This window comes from Heterodontus francisci, chromosome 5 (genome assembly GCF_036365525.1).
Source record: "Heterodontus francisci isolate sHetFra1 chromosome 5, sHetFra1.hap1, whole genome shotgun sequence".
NCBI classification, from domain to species: domain Eukaryota; kingdom Metazoa; phylum Chordata; class Chondrichthyes; order Heterodontiformes; family Heterodontidae; genus Heterodontus; species Heterodontus francisci.
This window is the reverse complement of record NC_090375.1, coordinates 75420567-75438622: the sequence shown is the minus strand read 5'-3', so window position 1 is coordinate 75438622 and position 18056 is coordinate 75420567. Positions and strand designations below refer to the sequence as shown.

The 18056-nt window shown below is 41.7% G+C and overlaps 1 protein-coding gene across 5 annotated transcripts in view; it reads left to right on the top strand.

Annotated features, from left to right (window-relative positions):
* LOC137369916 (copine-3-like) overlaps positions 1 to 18056 on the top strand; it is an 84234-nt gene that overhangs the window by 40090 nt on the left and 26088 nt on the right. For all 5 annotated transcript variants that reach the window (XM_068031646.1, XM_068031650.1, XM_068031648.1 and 2 more), the window contains exons 8-13: positions 397 to 492; positions 1976 to 2062; positions 6709 to 6768; positions 14184 to 14317; positions 15976 to 16030; positions 16122 to 16173. In XM_068031646.1, the coding sequence (XP_067887747.1) occupies positions 397 to 492; positions 1976 to 2062; positions 6709 to 6768; positions 14184 to 14317; positions 15976 to 16030; positions 16122 to 16173 (484 nt within the window). The remainder of the gene's footprint in view (positions 1 to 396; positions 493 to 1975; positions 2063 to 6708; positions 6769 to 14183; positions 14318 to 15975; positions 16031 to 16121; positions 16174 to 18056) is intronic.

The window sequence follows — 18056 nt, the reverse complement described above, 5'->3', positions numbered from 1 at the left end:
TAAATTATTGTGAAATTTTTAGTTTTTCCAGAACAGTTGGAATGATGTCAAAGCTTAGAGGATATGTTAATTGATTAGACGACATTTTTTTGTGTTAGTGCAAAACTGCTACAAACCAAGTGGCTTTTTAACTTCTGAGGAATTTTCTTTTTTCTTAATTACATAAATTGTAAATGATGCATTTAATTTCTTTATGGAAAAGACATAAATTTGCTGTGCTTTATGTAGTTTAGTTAGATGCGGAGTTTATGTAGTTTTGACCCAAAGGTAATTAAAGGTTGCATTTTATACCAAAATGATGTGATTCCTCGGGGTTGGAATGGGGTAGGAGTGTTTGATTTCATTATGCTTTAAATTTTTTCTTTTACCGACAAACGTCTTGACTTGTTTTGTCAGGTGGAATGCTATGACTATGATAATGATGGGTCACATGACCTCATTGGCACATTTGAGACCAACGTTGCCAAACTTCAAGAAGCATCACAGAATGCCGTAAGATTTATTGATTTTGTTTTCAGTAACTTATCAAATACCATGATTCAATTGCATAGAATTACATAGAATTTTCAGCATGGAGACTATTCGGCCTAACAGATCTGTGCTGGTGTTTATGCTCCATATGAACCTCTTCCTACCTTGCATCATCTAAACCTATCAGCATATTCTTCTAATGAGACTGTGGTATTTTTTTCTGTCTGGCATCATTCCATCTGTTGCCACGACAAAGAAAGCACTTATCCCAGTTCTGGCTGGGAGTTCAGAAGCTGGAAATTTCAACTTGCAACCAGTTGCAAACTAAATAGCTACAGTTGGCAGCCTTGGTCTTTGGCTCCATTGAGTACTGCACTGAGGCACACACCTTTCACTCACTGCACACTTCACTGGGTAACATGCAGCACATGTTACTTAGTGCCTTTTTGTAAATCAACCATCCTACTTGAAAGAAAACAATGGGTGTGGTTTGGGTATAATAATGTGGTCATCTTACAATACAGTGAAAATTGCATTCTATTGTTTTGTGAAGCTCCAAAGAAGATTAGCAACTGTATGTATCACATCTTCAAAAGAGAAAAATACTTATTAAAACTTCAATTTAATGAGGAAGGTTGATGAGTAAATTATGTTCTTGCGTGTTGGAAGAGCTGACTTCTCTTGGCACTTGCATTAGTTTCTGCTGTGATATTCTGTTGATACACCTATGGCCCTGCCTAGAGGTAGCATTGCTCATGTGTTGTGCAATCAGATCCACTTGTAAAAACAGAGGTAGAAATTTACTCTGGCCTCAGGCTTGAGGGAAACTGGTCCTCCGGCCTTATTTGCGCACACAGTGTTGCCAGCACTGGATGCACCTTCACAGGCAACTGACTGAATGAAAAAAACATTTTAGCACTGACACTTGGATAAGGGCCAGGAGGGAGTTGGAGTGAGCTCTGGTGGGAGGGGGATGGGTGATTCTGACAACTGTGGAGTCAAGAAGCACTTCTATTCCCCCTAACTCAGAGGTTTTTCTTCAAAAAAAAAGTGCCTTTATTCTTTAGTTGGCGGTTGTGGGGGATGTTGATGAATCCCAAGGGAGGCCAGCCTGACACCTGCCCTGCTCATTGCTAACTACTTTTGTAAAGGGGTCCTTCGACAGGGGTGTTAGCCCCTCATTAATATACTCAAGGGGCACTTAGAAGTGGGACTAAAGCTTATGCAAATTGGGCACAGTTCACCCCACTAAATTCTTATGCTTTCTTGGGCATAAACTGGGGGCAATGCAGATCAATTTTTACCCCATAGAGTCAGTCCAATGGCCATCAATATTGATAATTTATATTTTTAAATGTATAGTCGAGAAGAAAACTTAAGTTGTTTGAGTATTTTGATGTCAAAAGGAGATGCTGGGCCATTTTGCTCAGCTATTCGGTTTAGTTACATTAACATCATTCTGAGACTTTGTGCTCCGATTCTGATATTGGTGCTTCTCTCACAGACTGAGTTTGAATGTATTAATCCAAAGAAAAAACAGAAAAAGAAGAGTTACAAAAATTCAGGGACTGTGATTGTTAAATCATGCCAGGTAAGTCCTGTTGGCTTTTTTTTTTTGCTTTAATAACATGCTTGTTTTTAAATTTTAAGCTGGCATAATATCCCTTGTGTGATTTTGGGCTTATGGATTAGTTTAGTTACAAAGGCAAGTAAATTGGTGGGCAAATAATTCTTTTCCTTCATTGTCCATTGTTAAAAGATTTGCAAAAAAAAATGAATTTGCATTTATATTGCACTTTTCACACCCTTGGTAAGTCCCAAAGTACTTCATAACAAATGAGTAACATTTGAAGTGCAGTCATTGCTTTGTAGGCAACTGGTGCAGGCAATTTTTGCACAACAAGATTGCACAAACAGTGAGATGAATAACTAATGCTCTTCTGTTGGTGTGAGTTGAAGGATGAGTATAGGCCATGATGTCAGTAGAATTCCGTGTTCTTCACAGAAAGTGCATCTAATAAGGTCCTTGGTTTAATCTCTCATTTGAAAGTCAATGGTGCATTAAAGCCAGCCAGCCTAGTTTACAAGCTCCAGTATATTGTGGGACTGGAACCCATAAAGGTTTAGCTTGGGAGGCTAGAGTACTACCACTGAATCAAACTGGCAGTGCAGATTATTTTCTTTAATGTGACTTGCTTTCTTCATTCCAAGTAAATTACTTAAAGTATATATACTTATTTGAGTATCTATCTATGTAACTTTAAAAAATGTCTTGTCCTTGCTGTCAAATTTGCATCATTCTAACGTTATAACCCTTTGAATTTTGAGCCTTTCACTTCAGTAACTCTTTAATTATTAGTAATTACTAAGATGAAAACGTAGGGAGAATTTGGAGTGTAAGGAGAAAAGGAGGAAGTTGATCAAGGTGTTTTGACAGTAGTCCAAATGACCTAGAGCTGAAATCTCTTCCAAGTTCTGAGTTGGCCACAGCGGCCTGGGTGATCTGTGCTGAAGTGCACTGTACATGTGCTAAACAAAGGACTGCACTTAACTGTAGTGTCTCCTATGGTAGAATGATCATGGCTTATACTGTCCAGGATCACAGATATAATAGCTTGGACAAGATGCTCGAGGGCAACCACCGCATCTGTAGCCACGCCCAATAAGGGCAGCATTAGGTTCAGGAGAGGAAGATGAAACCGCAATCAAATTGTCCAAAATGTTTTCAGTATTTTTAAAAATCTGCTGTTAAGTTCAATTTCTAAGAGCCAAAATAAGGGTTATAATAGTCATAGTCATTATGGCACAGAAGGAGGCTAGTTGGCCCATCAAGTCCCTGCCAGCTCCTTTTGTAGAGCCGTTCAGTCAGTCCCATTTCCCCTGCTCTATCTCTGTAGCCCTGTAAGTTTATTTCCCTCAAGTGCCCATCCAATTTCCTTTTGAAATTATTGATCGGTTCCGTTTCCTCCACTCGCGTAGGTAGAGTGTTCCAGGCCATTACCGCTCGCTGCATAAAGAAAGTTTATCCTTGCATTTCCCCCTGTACCTCTTGCCTAAAATCTTAAATCTGTGTCCCTTAGGCCTTGTACCATCAGCTAATGGGAACAGCTTTTCTTTGGCTACCTGTCTAAACCTGACAATCTTGTACACCTCTATCAGATCTCCCCTAAACTTCCTTTTGCTCCAAGAAGAATACACCCAGATTCTCCAATCTAACCTTGTTGCTAAATTCCCTCATCCCTGGAACTATTCTGGTAAATCTCCTCTGCACCCCCTCAAGGACCTTCATCTCCTTCCTAAAGTGTAGTGACCAAAACCTGGCATTATACATTTAGTTATGGCCAAACCAAAGCTTTATAAAGATTCAGCTTAACCTCCCTTGCTTTTGTACTGAATACCTCTATTTATGAAGCCCAAGATCCCATATGTGTCTCAATATGTCCTGCCACCTTCAAAGATCTATGCAAATGAACTCTCAGGTCCCTCTGTTCCTGTACACTCTTTAAAACTGTGCCATGAAGTCTATATTGCCTTTCCCTTCTGCCAGAATACATTACTTCACACTTCTCTATGTTTAAATTCCATCTGTCACTTTTCTGCCCATTCTGCTATCTAGGTCCTATCTAGATAGGTCCTGTTCCAATTGATTGATATCCTCACTGTCTGCCAAACCTCCAAGTTTGGTATCATCGGCAAATTTTGAAATTGTATTCTGTATTCCAATATCCAAGTCATTTATATAAATTAAAAAAGCAGTGGTTCTAGCACTGACCTTTGGGGAACACCACTCTCTACCATCATCCAGTCTGAAAAATATTTACCATTTACTGTTACTTCCTGCTCCGTCCTTAAGCCAAATTTTTACCCAAGCTGACACTTACACTCCTATTCCATGAGCCTGAATTTTGTTAACCAGCCTTTTATGTGGCTATGCTAGGAATGGATGGCTTGCATTGCAGGTGTCTAAGGGAAATTGGGGGTAGAGATAGCGGAAGGGCTTGCCATATCTTCCAGTTTTCCCTAGATGTGGCTGGAGGTGCCAGAGGATTGGAGAGTGACAAATTTAACATCCGTATTCATGAAAGGGTGTGAGGACATTCCTAGTAACTACAGGCCGGTCAATTTAACATCAGCGGGTAAGGTTTTAGAAACAAGAATCAAGGGGTAAAAAATAACAGGCACGTGGAGAGGTTTCAGTTAATTAAGGAGAGCCAGCACTGATATGTAAAAGGCAAATTGTGCTTGATTGATTTAATTGAATTTTTTGAAGTAAGAGAAGGTTGATGAAAGGAATACAGTGGATGTTATCCATATGGATTTTAAGAAAGCATTTAAGCCACATAACGTTTTCAAAGTTTAAAAAAAAACTACCTGTTCTTCAGGGATCTAGGCCACTTACCAGTTCTACCTTTCTGGAGTCTGTGCATCTCATCTCACTTAGTTTACCAGCCTCCAGTGTTACATCAGGTCACTAATGGGTTAGGGAAGCAGGAACTTCCAGCATAGGAAATCCAAGCTGAAAGCCCCGTATCCTTTCTCCTGGCTAGTCTTGAAAAGGGCAGTCAGAGGTATTTGATTAAGTGCCACATAACAGACTTATTTGTAAGATGGAAGTACGTGGTATTTAAGCGATAGTGGTAAGGGATAGCTGGCAGAGAGTAGTGGAGAATGGGTGTTTTTCTAACTGGAAGAAAGTATGCAGTGAGGTCCCTAGGAATCTGTATTAAAAGTACTTACTTTTCTTGTGTGTACATAAAAGTTGATGGTTGATACAAATTTTCACAACACAGTAAATAGTGAGCAGAATAGTAGCAGACCTAGAGGACATAAACAGACTGGTGAAATGGGCAGACAATGTTCCTTTGAAGATTCCATTGGTGTGCATGGCCAGTTTGTTCAGAATGCAGGACCTTGAAATTTTTTTGCGTGGCCGCGCACATGCAGTATTTACCACAGGGCTAGGTCTGCACCGTACTCTCCTGGCTGCTCCATGGCCGCGCATTTGCGCAGCTGAGCAGGAACCTTGATGGCAGATGCAATTTAACATGAGTAAGTGTGAAGAGATGCACTTTAGGGGAACAGCATGGAGAAGCGGTATAATCTAAATAGTACTGTTTTGAGCATGGTGCAAGAACAGAGTGACCTGGGGGTGAATGTTCGCAGATCTTTGAAGGTGGCAGGGCAAGTTGAGAAGGCAGTTAAGAAAGCATATAGGATACTTAGCTTTGTAAACAGGGACATTGAGTACAAAAATAAGCAAGTCATGCTAAACCTTTACAAATCACTGGTTACGCCTCAGCTGGAGCATTGGGTGCGATTCTGGACACCACATGTTAGGAAGGATGGCAAGGCCTTTGAGATGGTACAGAGGAGGTTTACGAGGTTGATGCAAGCATGAGAGACTTCAGTATGTGAAGAGTTTGGAAAGGTTGGGATTGTTCCCCTTGGATTATGGTAGGTTAAAGGGAGACCTAATTGAAGGTATTTAAAATTATGAGGGGTTTTGATCGAGCAAGTAGGGAGAAACTGGTTCCTCTGGCAAATGGCTTGGTAACCAGAGGTCATACATAGTAAAAGAACTGGAAGGGAAATGAAAGATTTTTTTCATATCTGGAATGTACTACTTGAAGTGATTGTGGAATCAGAAAGTAATGGACATGTACTTTTAAGAGGATTAATTTAACCCCATTGCCATTTTCTTATTCAAATTCATTTTTTTTAATGAAGTGAGTGCCTGCAGAGCTCGGGTGGGGGAAGTAAAGGGATTGAGTGGGTCCTTTTGGAGGGCAATTGGTAGGGCGAATGATGGGAGTGCCGGCTTCAGGAAGCGAATGTGGTAGGTATGAGAAATGGGGTTGGTTGACACTAATGAAATTGAGGGAGTGGGAAGAGGGCCATTGAGTGCCATATTTTCCTTTCAACTCCATCTCAAGTGTAGTCTGCAGCTCTTTCACTGTCCCATATAATTTCATACAACCCACTACCTCTCATCAAAAAAAAAAAGACTGAAAGATAAGAGACAAGGCTAAGAGGATAGACAGAGAAACATCAACATAAAAGACAGGTAAGAGAGTGACCATATCCTCGGACTTGCCACATACACCGTCAAAGGAGATTGATTAATACCATTTTAATAATCAAATAAGATGAATATTGAATATAAGTCCATAGCAATTTGATAATGCACACAGTCAACTTTTGCCATAAAGTTAATCTAATTAAATATTCAATCAATAGATTGTGAAAGAATATTCTTTCCTGGATTACGTTATGGGTGGCTGTCAGATGAACTTTACTGTAAGTAAATTTTGTTTACAATTTTAAATTAACTACTGTACTCAGTGGGACTTGCAGTCACTTTTGGCAATTAATTGCCATATTGGATCAAAATGTGATGCCTGTAGCAATTTCTATTTATTTGGAATAAGTTGGTAATAGCTTTTTTTAAATGAAAGCTAACAAATGTGAAATAAAAACAGAAAATGCTGGAAACGCACCAACAGATCAGGCTACATCTGTGGAGACAGGAAGGTAGAGTTAAAGTTTCAGGTCCGATGAACTGTTAGAACCTTGTATGCATAGTCTTCAATATCTCTTGCTCTAAATATTAACCATATATTCTATGTTACTATGTCTATAAATTGAAAATGTTGGATTAGATTAGATTAGATTAGAGATACAGCACTGAAACAGGCCCTTCGGCCCACCGAGTCTGTGCCGAACATCAACCACCCATTTATACTAATCCTACACTAATCCCATATTCCTACCAAACATCCCCACCTGTCCCTATATTTCCCTACCACCTACCTATACTAGTGACAATTTATAATGGCCAATTTACCTATCAACCTGCAAGTCTTTTGGCTTGTGGGAGGAAACCGGAGCACCCGGAGAAAACCCACGCAGACACAGGGAGAACTTGCAAACTCCACACAGGCAGTACCCAGAATCGAACCCGGGTCCCTGGAGCTGTGAGGCTGCGGTGCTAACCACTGCGCCACTGTGCCGCCCCTGGATAATGTGCAACCATCAAAACCTCAAGTCATTTAAGGAAACTATTGATAACACAACTAGTGCTAAAGTCAGCCAAATTTAATATTTGCAAATGAAAACAGAAAATGTTGGAAGCACTCAGCAGGTCAGGCAGAATTTTTGGAAAGAGAAACAAAGTTAATGGGCTAGATTTTAACTTTGCAACTTGTTGGGAGCAGAGGAGTGGAATAGCATGCAGGAAACCTGGAAGTAAGTGCAGTGCATCTGTCAGTGAATTTTATCCCAGCCACTGCATTAACATATTCCTTGGTTTCCTGACCCGAACTTGAGTGAGCGAGTTGACGACCTGCAAGAGATGTCTTCAGCTCCAATATTTAAAGGGACACTCCAAGCATGCATGTTGATGGAGTTGGGAGGACGACAGAAGGAATTGGCAGAATGGAGCCCAGATGTTCAAAGGCTGTGCCTTGTTTTAGTGACGCCTCCCTGGATATACTGTTGGGGATTGTAAGGGCTTACAGGGAGATACCCTTTCCTAGTGACAAGAGGAAGAAGCCTACAGATGAAACGATGGCTGCAAAGGCTGTGTGGCTGGAGCTTGCCATGAGGTCGTCAGGAGGATCGTAGTGCCACGCTTGTGGATTGAGTGCCAAAAGTGGTTTAATAACCTAAACTGGGCAGGTGCTATTGTGGAGGGTTTAAACTATCTTGGCAGGAGTGTGGCAACCAGGAGGAAATGTCAGAGAGCAATACCAAGGTGCACAGAATACTGGGAGAGATAGAATACACTTGAGTAGAGAATAGTAAGTTATTACACAAAAAGAAGAAATGCTGGATTCACTCAGCAGGTCTGGCAGCATCTGTGGAAAGAGAAGCAGAGTTAACGTTTTGGGTCAGTGACCCTTCGGAACTGACAAATATTAGAAAAGTCACAGATTATAAACAAGTGAGGTGGGGGTTGGGCAAGAGATAACAAAGGAGAAGGTGCAGATTGGACCAGGCCACACAGCTGACCAAAAGATCACGGAGCAAAGGCAAACAATATGTTAATGCTGTGTTGAAAGACAAAGCATTAGTAAAGATTAGGTGTGAATATACTGAATATTGAACAGCAGCAAGTGCAAACCTGAAGAAAAACAACCTGAAAAAAACAGTGGGTAAGCAAACTGAACAAACTAAGATGAAATGAAATAAATGCAAAAAAAGATTGTAAAAAATGTAAAAAGGAATGTAAAAAAAAAAAGGAAGAAAAAATAACTAAAAATGAAAGTAAAGTGGGGGGCTGTCATGCTCTGAAATTATTGAACTCAATGTTCAGTCCGGCAGGCTGTAGTGTGCCTAATCGGTAGATGAGATGCTGTTCCTCGAGCTTGCGTTGATGTTCACTGGAACACTGCAGCAATCCCAGGACAGAGATGTGAGCATGAGAGCAGGGGGTAGTGTTGAAATGGCAAGCAACCGGAAGCTCAGGGTCCTGCTTGCGGACTGAGCGGAGATGTTCCGCAAAGCGGTCACCCAGTCTGCGCTTGGTCTCCCCAATGTAGAGGAGACCACACTGTGAGCAGCGAATACAGTATACTACATTGAAAGAAGTGCAAGTAAATTGCTGCTTCACCTGAAAGGAGTGTTTGGGGCCTGGGATAGTGAGGAGAGAGGAGGTAAATGGGCAGGTATTACACCTCCTGCGATTGCAAGGGAAGGTGCCCTGGGACGGGGACGAGGTGGTGGGGGTAATGGAGGAGTGGACCAGGGTGTCGCGGAGGGAACGATCCCTTCGGAATGCTGACAGGGGAAGGGAGGGGAAGATGCGACTGGTAGTGGCATCACGCTGGAGGTGGCGAAAATGGCGGAGGATGATCCTTTGGATATGGAGGCTGGTGGGGTGAAAAGTGAGGACAAGGGGAACCCTGTCACGGTTCTGGGAGGGAGGGGAAGGGGTGAGGGTAGAGGTGCGGGGAATGGGTCGGACGCGGTTGAGGGCCCTGTCAACCACAGTGGGGGGAAATCCTCGGTTGAGGAAAAAGGAGGTCATATCAGAAGCACCGTCATGGAAGGTAGCATCATCAGAGCAGATGCGTCGGAGACGGAGAAACTGGGAGAATGGAATGGAGTCCTTACAGGAGGTAGGGTGTGAAGAAGTGTAGTCGAGGTAGCTGTGGGAGTCAGTGGGCTTATAATGGATATTGGTAGACAACCTATCCCCAGAGATGGAGACAGAGAAGTCGAGGAAGGGAAGGGAAGTGTCAGAGATGGACCATGTAAAGGTGAGAGAAGGGTGGAAATTGGAAGCAAAGTTGATAGTTTTCTAGTTCGGGGCGGGAGCAGGAAACGGCACCGATACAGTCATCAATGTACCGGAAAAAGAGTTGCGGGAGGGGGCCTGAGTAGGACTGGAACAAAGAATGCTCGACATATCCCACAAAAAGACAGGCATAATTGGGACCCATGCGGGTACCCATTGCGACACCTTTTACTTGAAGGAAGTGCATGGAGTTGAAGGAGAAGTTGTTCAATGTGAGAACAAGTTCAGCCAGGCGGAGGAGGGTGTTGGTAGATGGGGACTGGTTGGGCCTCTGTTCCAGGAAGAAGCGGAGAGCCCTCAAACCATCCTGGTGGGGGATGGAGATGTAGAGCGATTGGACGTCCATAGTGAAGAGGAGGCGGTTGGGATCAGGAAACTGGAAATTGTCAAAATGACGTAGGCCGTCAGAAGAGTCACGGATGTAGGTGGGAAGAGACTGGACCAGCGGAGAAAAGATAGAGTCTAGATAGGAAGAAATAAGTTCAGTGGGGCAGGAGCAGGCTGACACAATGGGTCTGCCGGGACAGTCCCGTTTGTGGATTTTGGGAAGGAGGTAGAAGCGTGCTGTCCGGGGTTGCGGGACTATGAGGTTGGAAGCTGCAGAGGGAAGATCTCCAGAGGAGATGAGGTCAGTGACAGTCCTTTGGACGGTGGCTTGATGTTCGGTGGTGGGGTCATGGTCCAGAGGGAGGTAGGAAGAGGTGTCTGTGAGTTGGCGTTGAGCTTCTGCAAGGTAGAGGTCTGTACGCCACACAACAACAGCACCACCCTTGTCTGCAGGTTTGATGACCATGTCGGGGTTAGACCTGAGAGAACGGAGTGCCTCAAGTTCAGAGGGGGACAGGTTAGAGTGAGTGAGGGGGGCAGAGAAATTGAGACGACCAATGTTCAATATTCAGTATATTCACACCTAATCTTTACTAATGCTTTGTCTTTCAACACAGCATTAACATATTGTTTGCCTTTGCTCCGTGACCTTTTGGTCAGCTATGTGGCCTGGTCCAATCTGCACCTTCTCCTTTGTTATCTCTTGCCCAACCCCCACCTCACTTGTTTATAATCTGTGACTTTTCTAATATTTGTCAGTTCCGAAGAAGGGTCACTGACCCGAAACATTAACTCTGCTTCTCTTTCCACAGATGCTTCCAGACCTGCTGAGTGAATCCAGCATTTCTTGTTTTTGTTTCAGATTTCCAGCATCCGCAGTATTTTGCTTTTATTATAGTAAGTTATTAGGTGGGTCAGAATAAGGGAGAAAGTAATAAAGTCTAAATCAGGGTTAATGTGCATGTATGTGAATGCATGGAGTCTTGTTAATAAGACTAGTAAGTTACAGGCACAGATTGACATGTGGAAATGTGTTGTGGCTATAAGAGACCTGGCTCAAAGGAGGGCAAGACTGGTTATTAAATATTCTTGGATACAAGGTGTTCAGGAAAGTTGGGAAAGGGGAAAAAAGGGGGGAGGGGGGGTCATGGTATTGGTTAAGGAGAGCATTGCAGTGCTGGAGAAAAAGGATGTTCTGGAGGGGTCAAGGACAGAATCAATTTTGCTAGAGCTGAGGAACAATAAAGATTACATTGCTTGGTATTGTCTGTAGGCCACCAACTAGTGGGAATGATGTAGAGGAACAAATTTGCAAGGAAATTAGAGAGGTGTAAATATTATAGGATGGTTATAATGGGGTACTTTAATTATCCAAACATAGGCTGGGATAATAGTAGTAAAGGGCAGTGAGGGGAAAGAGTTCCTAGAGTGTTTTCAGGTAAATTTTCTACAGCAGTATGTTTCTAGTCCAATGAGAAAGAAGGTGCTGCCAGAGCTGGTTCTTTGGAATGAGGTGGGCCAAGTGGATCAAGTATCAGTAGGAGAGCATTTAGGTGACCGTGATCATTGTATCATAAGGTTTAGGCTGACTATAGAAAAGAACAAAGAGCAATCCAGGGTAAGAGTAATTAAGTGGGCAAAGCCAACTTCAAGGGGTTAAGAACAGAGCTGGGGTGAATAAATTGGAGTCAAAGGTTGGCAGGAAAAATGGTACCTGAACAATGGGCTACCTTCAAAGAAGAGAGAGTTTGGACACAGGCGAGCTATGATCTGTCGAAGGGGAAACAAATCCAGAGCTCCCTGGATGACAAAAGAGGTAGAGATTAAAATAAAGAAGAAAATGTGTGCTGATGACAGATGCCAGGTAGAGAATACTATTGAGAACCAGGCTGAATATAGAAGGTCCAGAGGGGAAGTGAAAAAGCAAATAAGAGAAGCAGAGGGAGAGTATGAACAAAGACTGGAAACTTACATAAAGGGGAATCCCAAAGTTTTCTATAGACAGTTAAATAATAGGGTGGTGAAAGGAGGAGTGGGGCCAATTAGGGACCAACAAGAGGGGGACTTTAATTATCCAATTGCGCATGGAGGCAGAGATCATAGCTGAGGTATTAAATTAATACTTTGCATTGGTCTTTCCCAAGGAAGAGGTGCAACCCAGACAATGTTGAAAGAGGAGGTAATTCAGACAATAGAAGGGTTTAAAATTGATGAGGTTTTGAATCCAGGTACATAACCTGGGTGGCAACTTTCAGGGATTTAATAGGGCTGTTAAGAAGGCATATGGTGTGTTAGCTTTTATTAGTAGGGGGATCGAGTTTCGGAGCCATGAGGTCATGCTGCAGCTGTACAAAACTCTGGTGAGACCGCACCTGGAGTATTGCGTGCAGTTCTGGTCACCGCATTATAGGAAGGATGTGGAAGCTTTGGAAAGGGTGCAGAGGAGATTTACTAGGATGTTGCCTGGTATGGAGGGAAGGTCTTATGAGGAAAGGCTGAGGGACTTGAGGTTGTTTTCGTTGGAGAGAAGGAGGAGGAGAGGTGACTTAATAGAGAAATATAAAATAATCAGAGGGTTAGATAGGGTGGATAGTGAGAGTCTTTTTCCTCGGATGGTGATGGCAAACACGAGGGGACATAGCTTTAAGTTGAGGGGTGATAGATATAGGACAGATGTGAGAGGTAGTTTCTTTACTCGGAGAGTAGTAGGGGCGTGGAACTCCCTGCCTGCAACAGTAGTAGACTCGCCAACTTTAAGGGCATTTAAGTGGTCATTGGATAGACATATGGATGAAAATGGAATAGTGTAGGTCAGATGGTTTCACAGGTCGGCGCAACATCGAGGGCCGAAGGGCCTGTACTGCGCTGTAATGTTCTAATTCTAATAGGCTTTCTGCACTTTAAAGTGGATAAGTCATCAGGACCAGATGAGATACATCTAAGGATACTGAGGGTAGCGAGAGTGGAAATTGCAGAGGCACCAGCCATAATTTTTCAGTCTTTCTCAGACTCGGGGGGGCTTCTCTGTAACCATTTTCTTTCTAGTCACCAAGGGTTCTGCTGTTTTGAGCCCAAATCACAGGTGGCCTCCAGCACAGTTGGCTTTCAAACAACATCTTGTCCTGTCGGTGAACTTGGTTTTAAAAAAAAAAAACACCCTTGGAATCTTTTCAGTTTTAACACAAGTTCTCAAAAAAAAATTACAAATAATGGAAGCACTTTTGTAACACTGCACACCAACACCACATTGAAGTGCAAGTCTTTGGAGTTGATGAATACTGCTGAGTGATCTTGGGGTGCTTTAATGGTCTGCTGTGAGCTGCATCTCTCTGCTGATCATCTCCTCTCCTGTAGATCTACAAGTCTGTTTGTGCTGGTTGTCCTTATCTGAGATCTAGAGTAATACAACGTAAGCAACACCCATGTTGATCTCCCAGCACAAGTACTGTGAACAAAGTCTTTAACACAAGCAGGCAAGAAAGCAACTGTGAGGTATCTGTACTTATTGGCATATTTCCCTGTCTTCAGTGCCCTCAATTGCAATTGCCTTGCTTTCTCTGGCGAATTTCAGGAAGGGTGGGAAACACATGGACCCACAGTAAAATTGCAAAAGCAATGTTAATATTGCAATTGTGGAGCAATTAACGTATTGAAATTGACAACCCACTTGTTCTGGGGGGGGTTGCACACATGCAGCCTAATGCCCTGGAATTAAATGCAGATGTCTGGTTGGAGCCAGGTTTCTGATGCGCTTATGCTTTTTCAGGCCTTGACCATACTCACCCACATTAAAGTTCGCCCCAGTGTTGCAGGTCTATTGATCTTTCTTCAGAATCCATACATTGCACACTGGCAATATCTAGTGGTTAAAAGATTCGTAGTTTGTAATTTGGAGCAGATAAACCAGTTGGTTTAATTTTTTCATTTCTGTTCAAAGATGAGCACTTTAGTAAAGCCCGTGACTTTATAAAATAAAAGGAATAGTTTATGAAGTGTAATAATTAATGTCTTTGCTTACCCTCCTAAACAATTATAGGAAATGGAATGTACATGTTTGCCAAATATTTTCTTCTCTCTTCATTCCCAGGTTGGTATCGATTTCACAGGCTCCAATGGGGATCCTCGCTCACCTGACTCTCTACATTATATAAATCCGAATGGATTTAATGAATACCTGATGGCAATTTGGTCTGTTGGAATGGTCGTTCAAGACTATGATACGTAATGAATTCCTATTTATTTTGTTAATTGCACTACAGTGATAAAATAGGATGCTAGAAATACTAGAGGAATTCATCCAATCATTAACAAACTAATAAATGCATGTATTCTTTTACATGATGAATTTATAGCTATTCGCTCTTGTCCAACATTTCGACAAGATACCAATGAATTTTTTTTTTACTGGGGCTGGATTTTATAAGCCCACCATGATCTCGAGCGCGGCGGCTCATTTAGATAGCTGGGGCGGGCCACCCCCTCCGATCACTTGGAGGGGGCAGGCTGTCCATCCCCGGCAATGGCATCAGCTGCCTGTTTGCAAGCACTGATGCCATTTTTAAAGGGCTGTCAGCCCTACTGGCTTATTTAAATATTTAACGATGATGGAATAAAATTAAATGAATATATTTGCCCTTCCCCCAAAACACTTACCTTTACCATCTGACCTCCTCCCCCCCCACCCCAAAACTGCTCAAAGTTTAAACTACAACCCTTCCCACCATTCCCTACACCTATGACATTAATTTGACCCCGTTGCCCCCCCCCCACTCCCGCACTGATAAAATTACCTCCGCCCCACTCCTTGCCAGTACTGCACCAAATTTGAGATCTTCATAGCATTTTGCATTTTTTGTAGATAGATTATTTAATTTGCAGTAAATGAATGTTGCAATTTGGAAATTATAAATCCACAATGCCTGAAGGTTTACTGTTTTCTTACAATCTATACTGAAATTTCTGTAATCATGTGAAATAGAATATGTGTGCCATGCAGATGTAATTAGAGAATGAGGTTGCTGATGTGTCAGCGTATCAAATATTGGGATGTGGTGAGTGTTTCTCAAGAAGATATTCTTATACCTCCTGGTTTTGTGAGAACTGTAGTAAATCTACACCATCCTTGGATCTTGACAGCCACAACCATTCTTAAGTTCCTTTTTATGACCCGACAATGGTGTTAGGCTATAAAAAGCAAGTTTTAAGAGAACAACAGTGTTTGTTTACTTTGTTTTGTACTTTGTAAAAAAATATATAAAAATCTACCTTGCTTTTAAATATTTAATCTGCCATACTTTATCAGACATTGTTTTAGAAAAAACACAGAAATTTGGATTTTAAAGAGAAAGAAATCCAGTCACTTCATCCAGGTTCGTTCTGATGTTTAATACCATCAGAACCTGCCTAAAGTCAGTTAAACGCAAATGCTTTCAGTGAAGCGCAACAATTAGACTTTGTGACCTTAAAATTATACACAGCTAGATCTTACCAACAGAATAATACACTGTTATGACCTATGGTAAAAGAAAGTGTGGAACCTTTGAATTGTAAATAATGCCATAGGATATCTGACAGTTATACCAAATACAAAGACAGAAAAAAATGCAAGTTCGTCTCGTATTTTTTTTAAAAAGTGTTTGTCACCTCAAATTCTAAGCTATTGCTCAAGTCTGCTGGAGTGACTTTTTTATTCACTTCTTTCTCCTAGCCCAGCTCCACTGGAGATTACTTACAAAGATGATCACTGGGCTTGTAAACTTACTTGTAACTTGAATAATTAGTATTTTTTTCACAAGTGAAAAATCATACTATTTTTTTTTTAAAAGCACTAGGGAAATATTTGTCTGATTTCCATGATGCCACTCAATTTTTTTTTACAGAGACAAGATGTTCCCAGCGTTGGGATTTGGTGCACAAATACCCCCTAACTGGCAGGTAAATATAGATCAATTACATGAAAGAGTGTTGTTTTATTTATACCTTAGTGTTCAAATCATATTGTGCAATGTCATTTTCTCCTTTTTAGGTGTCACATGAATTTCCAATTAACTTCAACGCTGACAACCCATTTTGTCAAGGTATGGAATTGTGCAAAAATGTGTAGTACTGGGTTGAAAATAGTCATTCATGAATGTTGGAAATAGTGAAAATACATGATTAGAATCAACTTTAATCTTAACTTAGCATGTTTATTCATTGTGTCATGGAATGGACTGGCAAGTTATAGTGTCAACTTTCACTCTCTTTCTCTTGCACCTTGCCTTCACTGAACTGACAAGATGCTGATCTCTGCTTTGTTATTGGTAAGACCTTACCAAATTCACGGCTGTGAAAAATGCATCACGGACTGTGGAAATCTCGGGTCCTCCGTGGAAATCGTCCACACATTGTATTCATTGACACATGGCTCACCTGGCTGATTGCTGGGCATGTTGCAAGCATTGCATGTTTTCGTGATTGACATGAGGCTCCGCTTGCTGATTGTTAGATGAGGGAGGGCTTCCAGTATAGTTTTAAGAGAAGCAGTCTCAAGTATTAGCAGACAAGTGAGAATGCCAGAATGAGCAAATCAAAAATGGCCACAACCATTACTGCAGCACATCGAGTGAAAGAATTTGGAAGTCAAATTCTGCATCCTGATGGTGGAATGCTGTTTTGTGCAAGCTGCAGTGTTTCGTTGGATCTCACACTGGTAACGGTTCAGTGCCACTTAGAGTCCAAAAGCTATTGCGGCAGAAAGAGAGCATCCAACACCATATTGCTGGAAAACAAACGCGCAAAAAAAAAAGCAACGATTTCATCTCTCTTTAAGAAGTCAACAGAGAGATCAGATAATTCTCAGTTGGTTCCAATGGAACCTGTTGATACTTTTGCAAACACCAACATACCATTGGATAAACTTGATCACCCAGAATTGTGGGTATTCATTCAATGCAATGTGCAAAATGGTGGTTACTTGCCAAGTGCAAATAAACTATGATCAGGACTACCTGCTGAAGGTTTTTGCTACACATTGTGTGGAGATGAAGTCTCAGATTAACGCAGGTGAGTCTCCATGCTCACATTCAACCACAGACTTCAGTGAGTAAAGAATATAGACCAAATGTTAGAAGTTTGGAGGGTAAAGTTCAGGTAGGGAAAAAGGCATGTGTTGGTCATTTCTGGAATTGAAATGACCATTGGGGGAGCAGTTGGGGAAGGGCCATCCACATCTTTATTTTTAATAAAAAATTTAGTAATGCTGCACCTTTAAAAATTAAACGTAATTCTAAGGGCTTAAAGCCCTTTGAAAGTGGCACCAGACGCCGTTGCTGGGGACGCAGTGGCTGCCCTCCCTACGTCACGGGCTCCTCGGCAGCACTTTCGTGTCGGAAGGCCATCGAGTTGAAAGCGTGGAGCAGGATTAAAATTCAGGCTGTTATTTCTGTTTATACAATAAAAACTAAACGGGATTTCCAAAGTGTGCATAGAGCACTCCGGGGGGGGTGTGGGGAGGGGGTGGAGTTTGTCTTTTGCAATTGTTTTGAATTAGCTATTTTTTTCTGAAAACTGAACAGGCTGAAGAAAAAAAAAGGCTTCAGGCTACCCTCATTCAAAAAAAAAGGTTTGAAATCTGGACATATCCGGGATCTGCTTTTTGCTGCTCTGACCCTGCAAATAATGTCACTGATGAAGCCTATGGAACTTAATTTCAGTTAATATTGTTGCAGCATCCACTTTTTGCTTCTTGCAACAACACATGGTACAATAATAGGAAGTCTGTTCAGACATAGAGTGGGAAAAAATATACCATTTGATTTGGCTTATAATAGCAGTAAAAGGGGACCCAAAAAATACACTTTTAAAATCTGATAGGATAATATGTACGATCATTGTTTCTAAATTAGAAAACAAAGTACAAAGGTTTTTTTTTTACTGTGCAATTACTCAATGAATGAATTCTCCCCCCACCTCTTTTTTT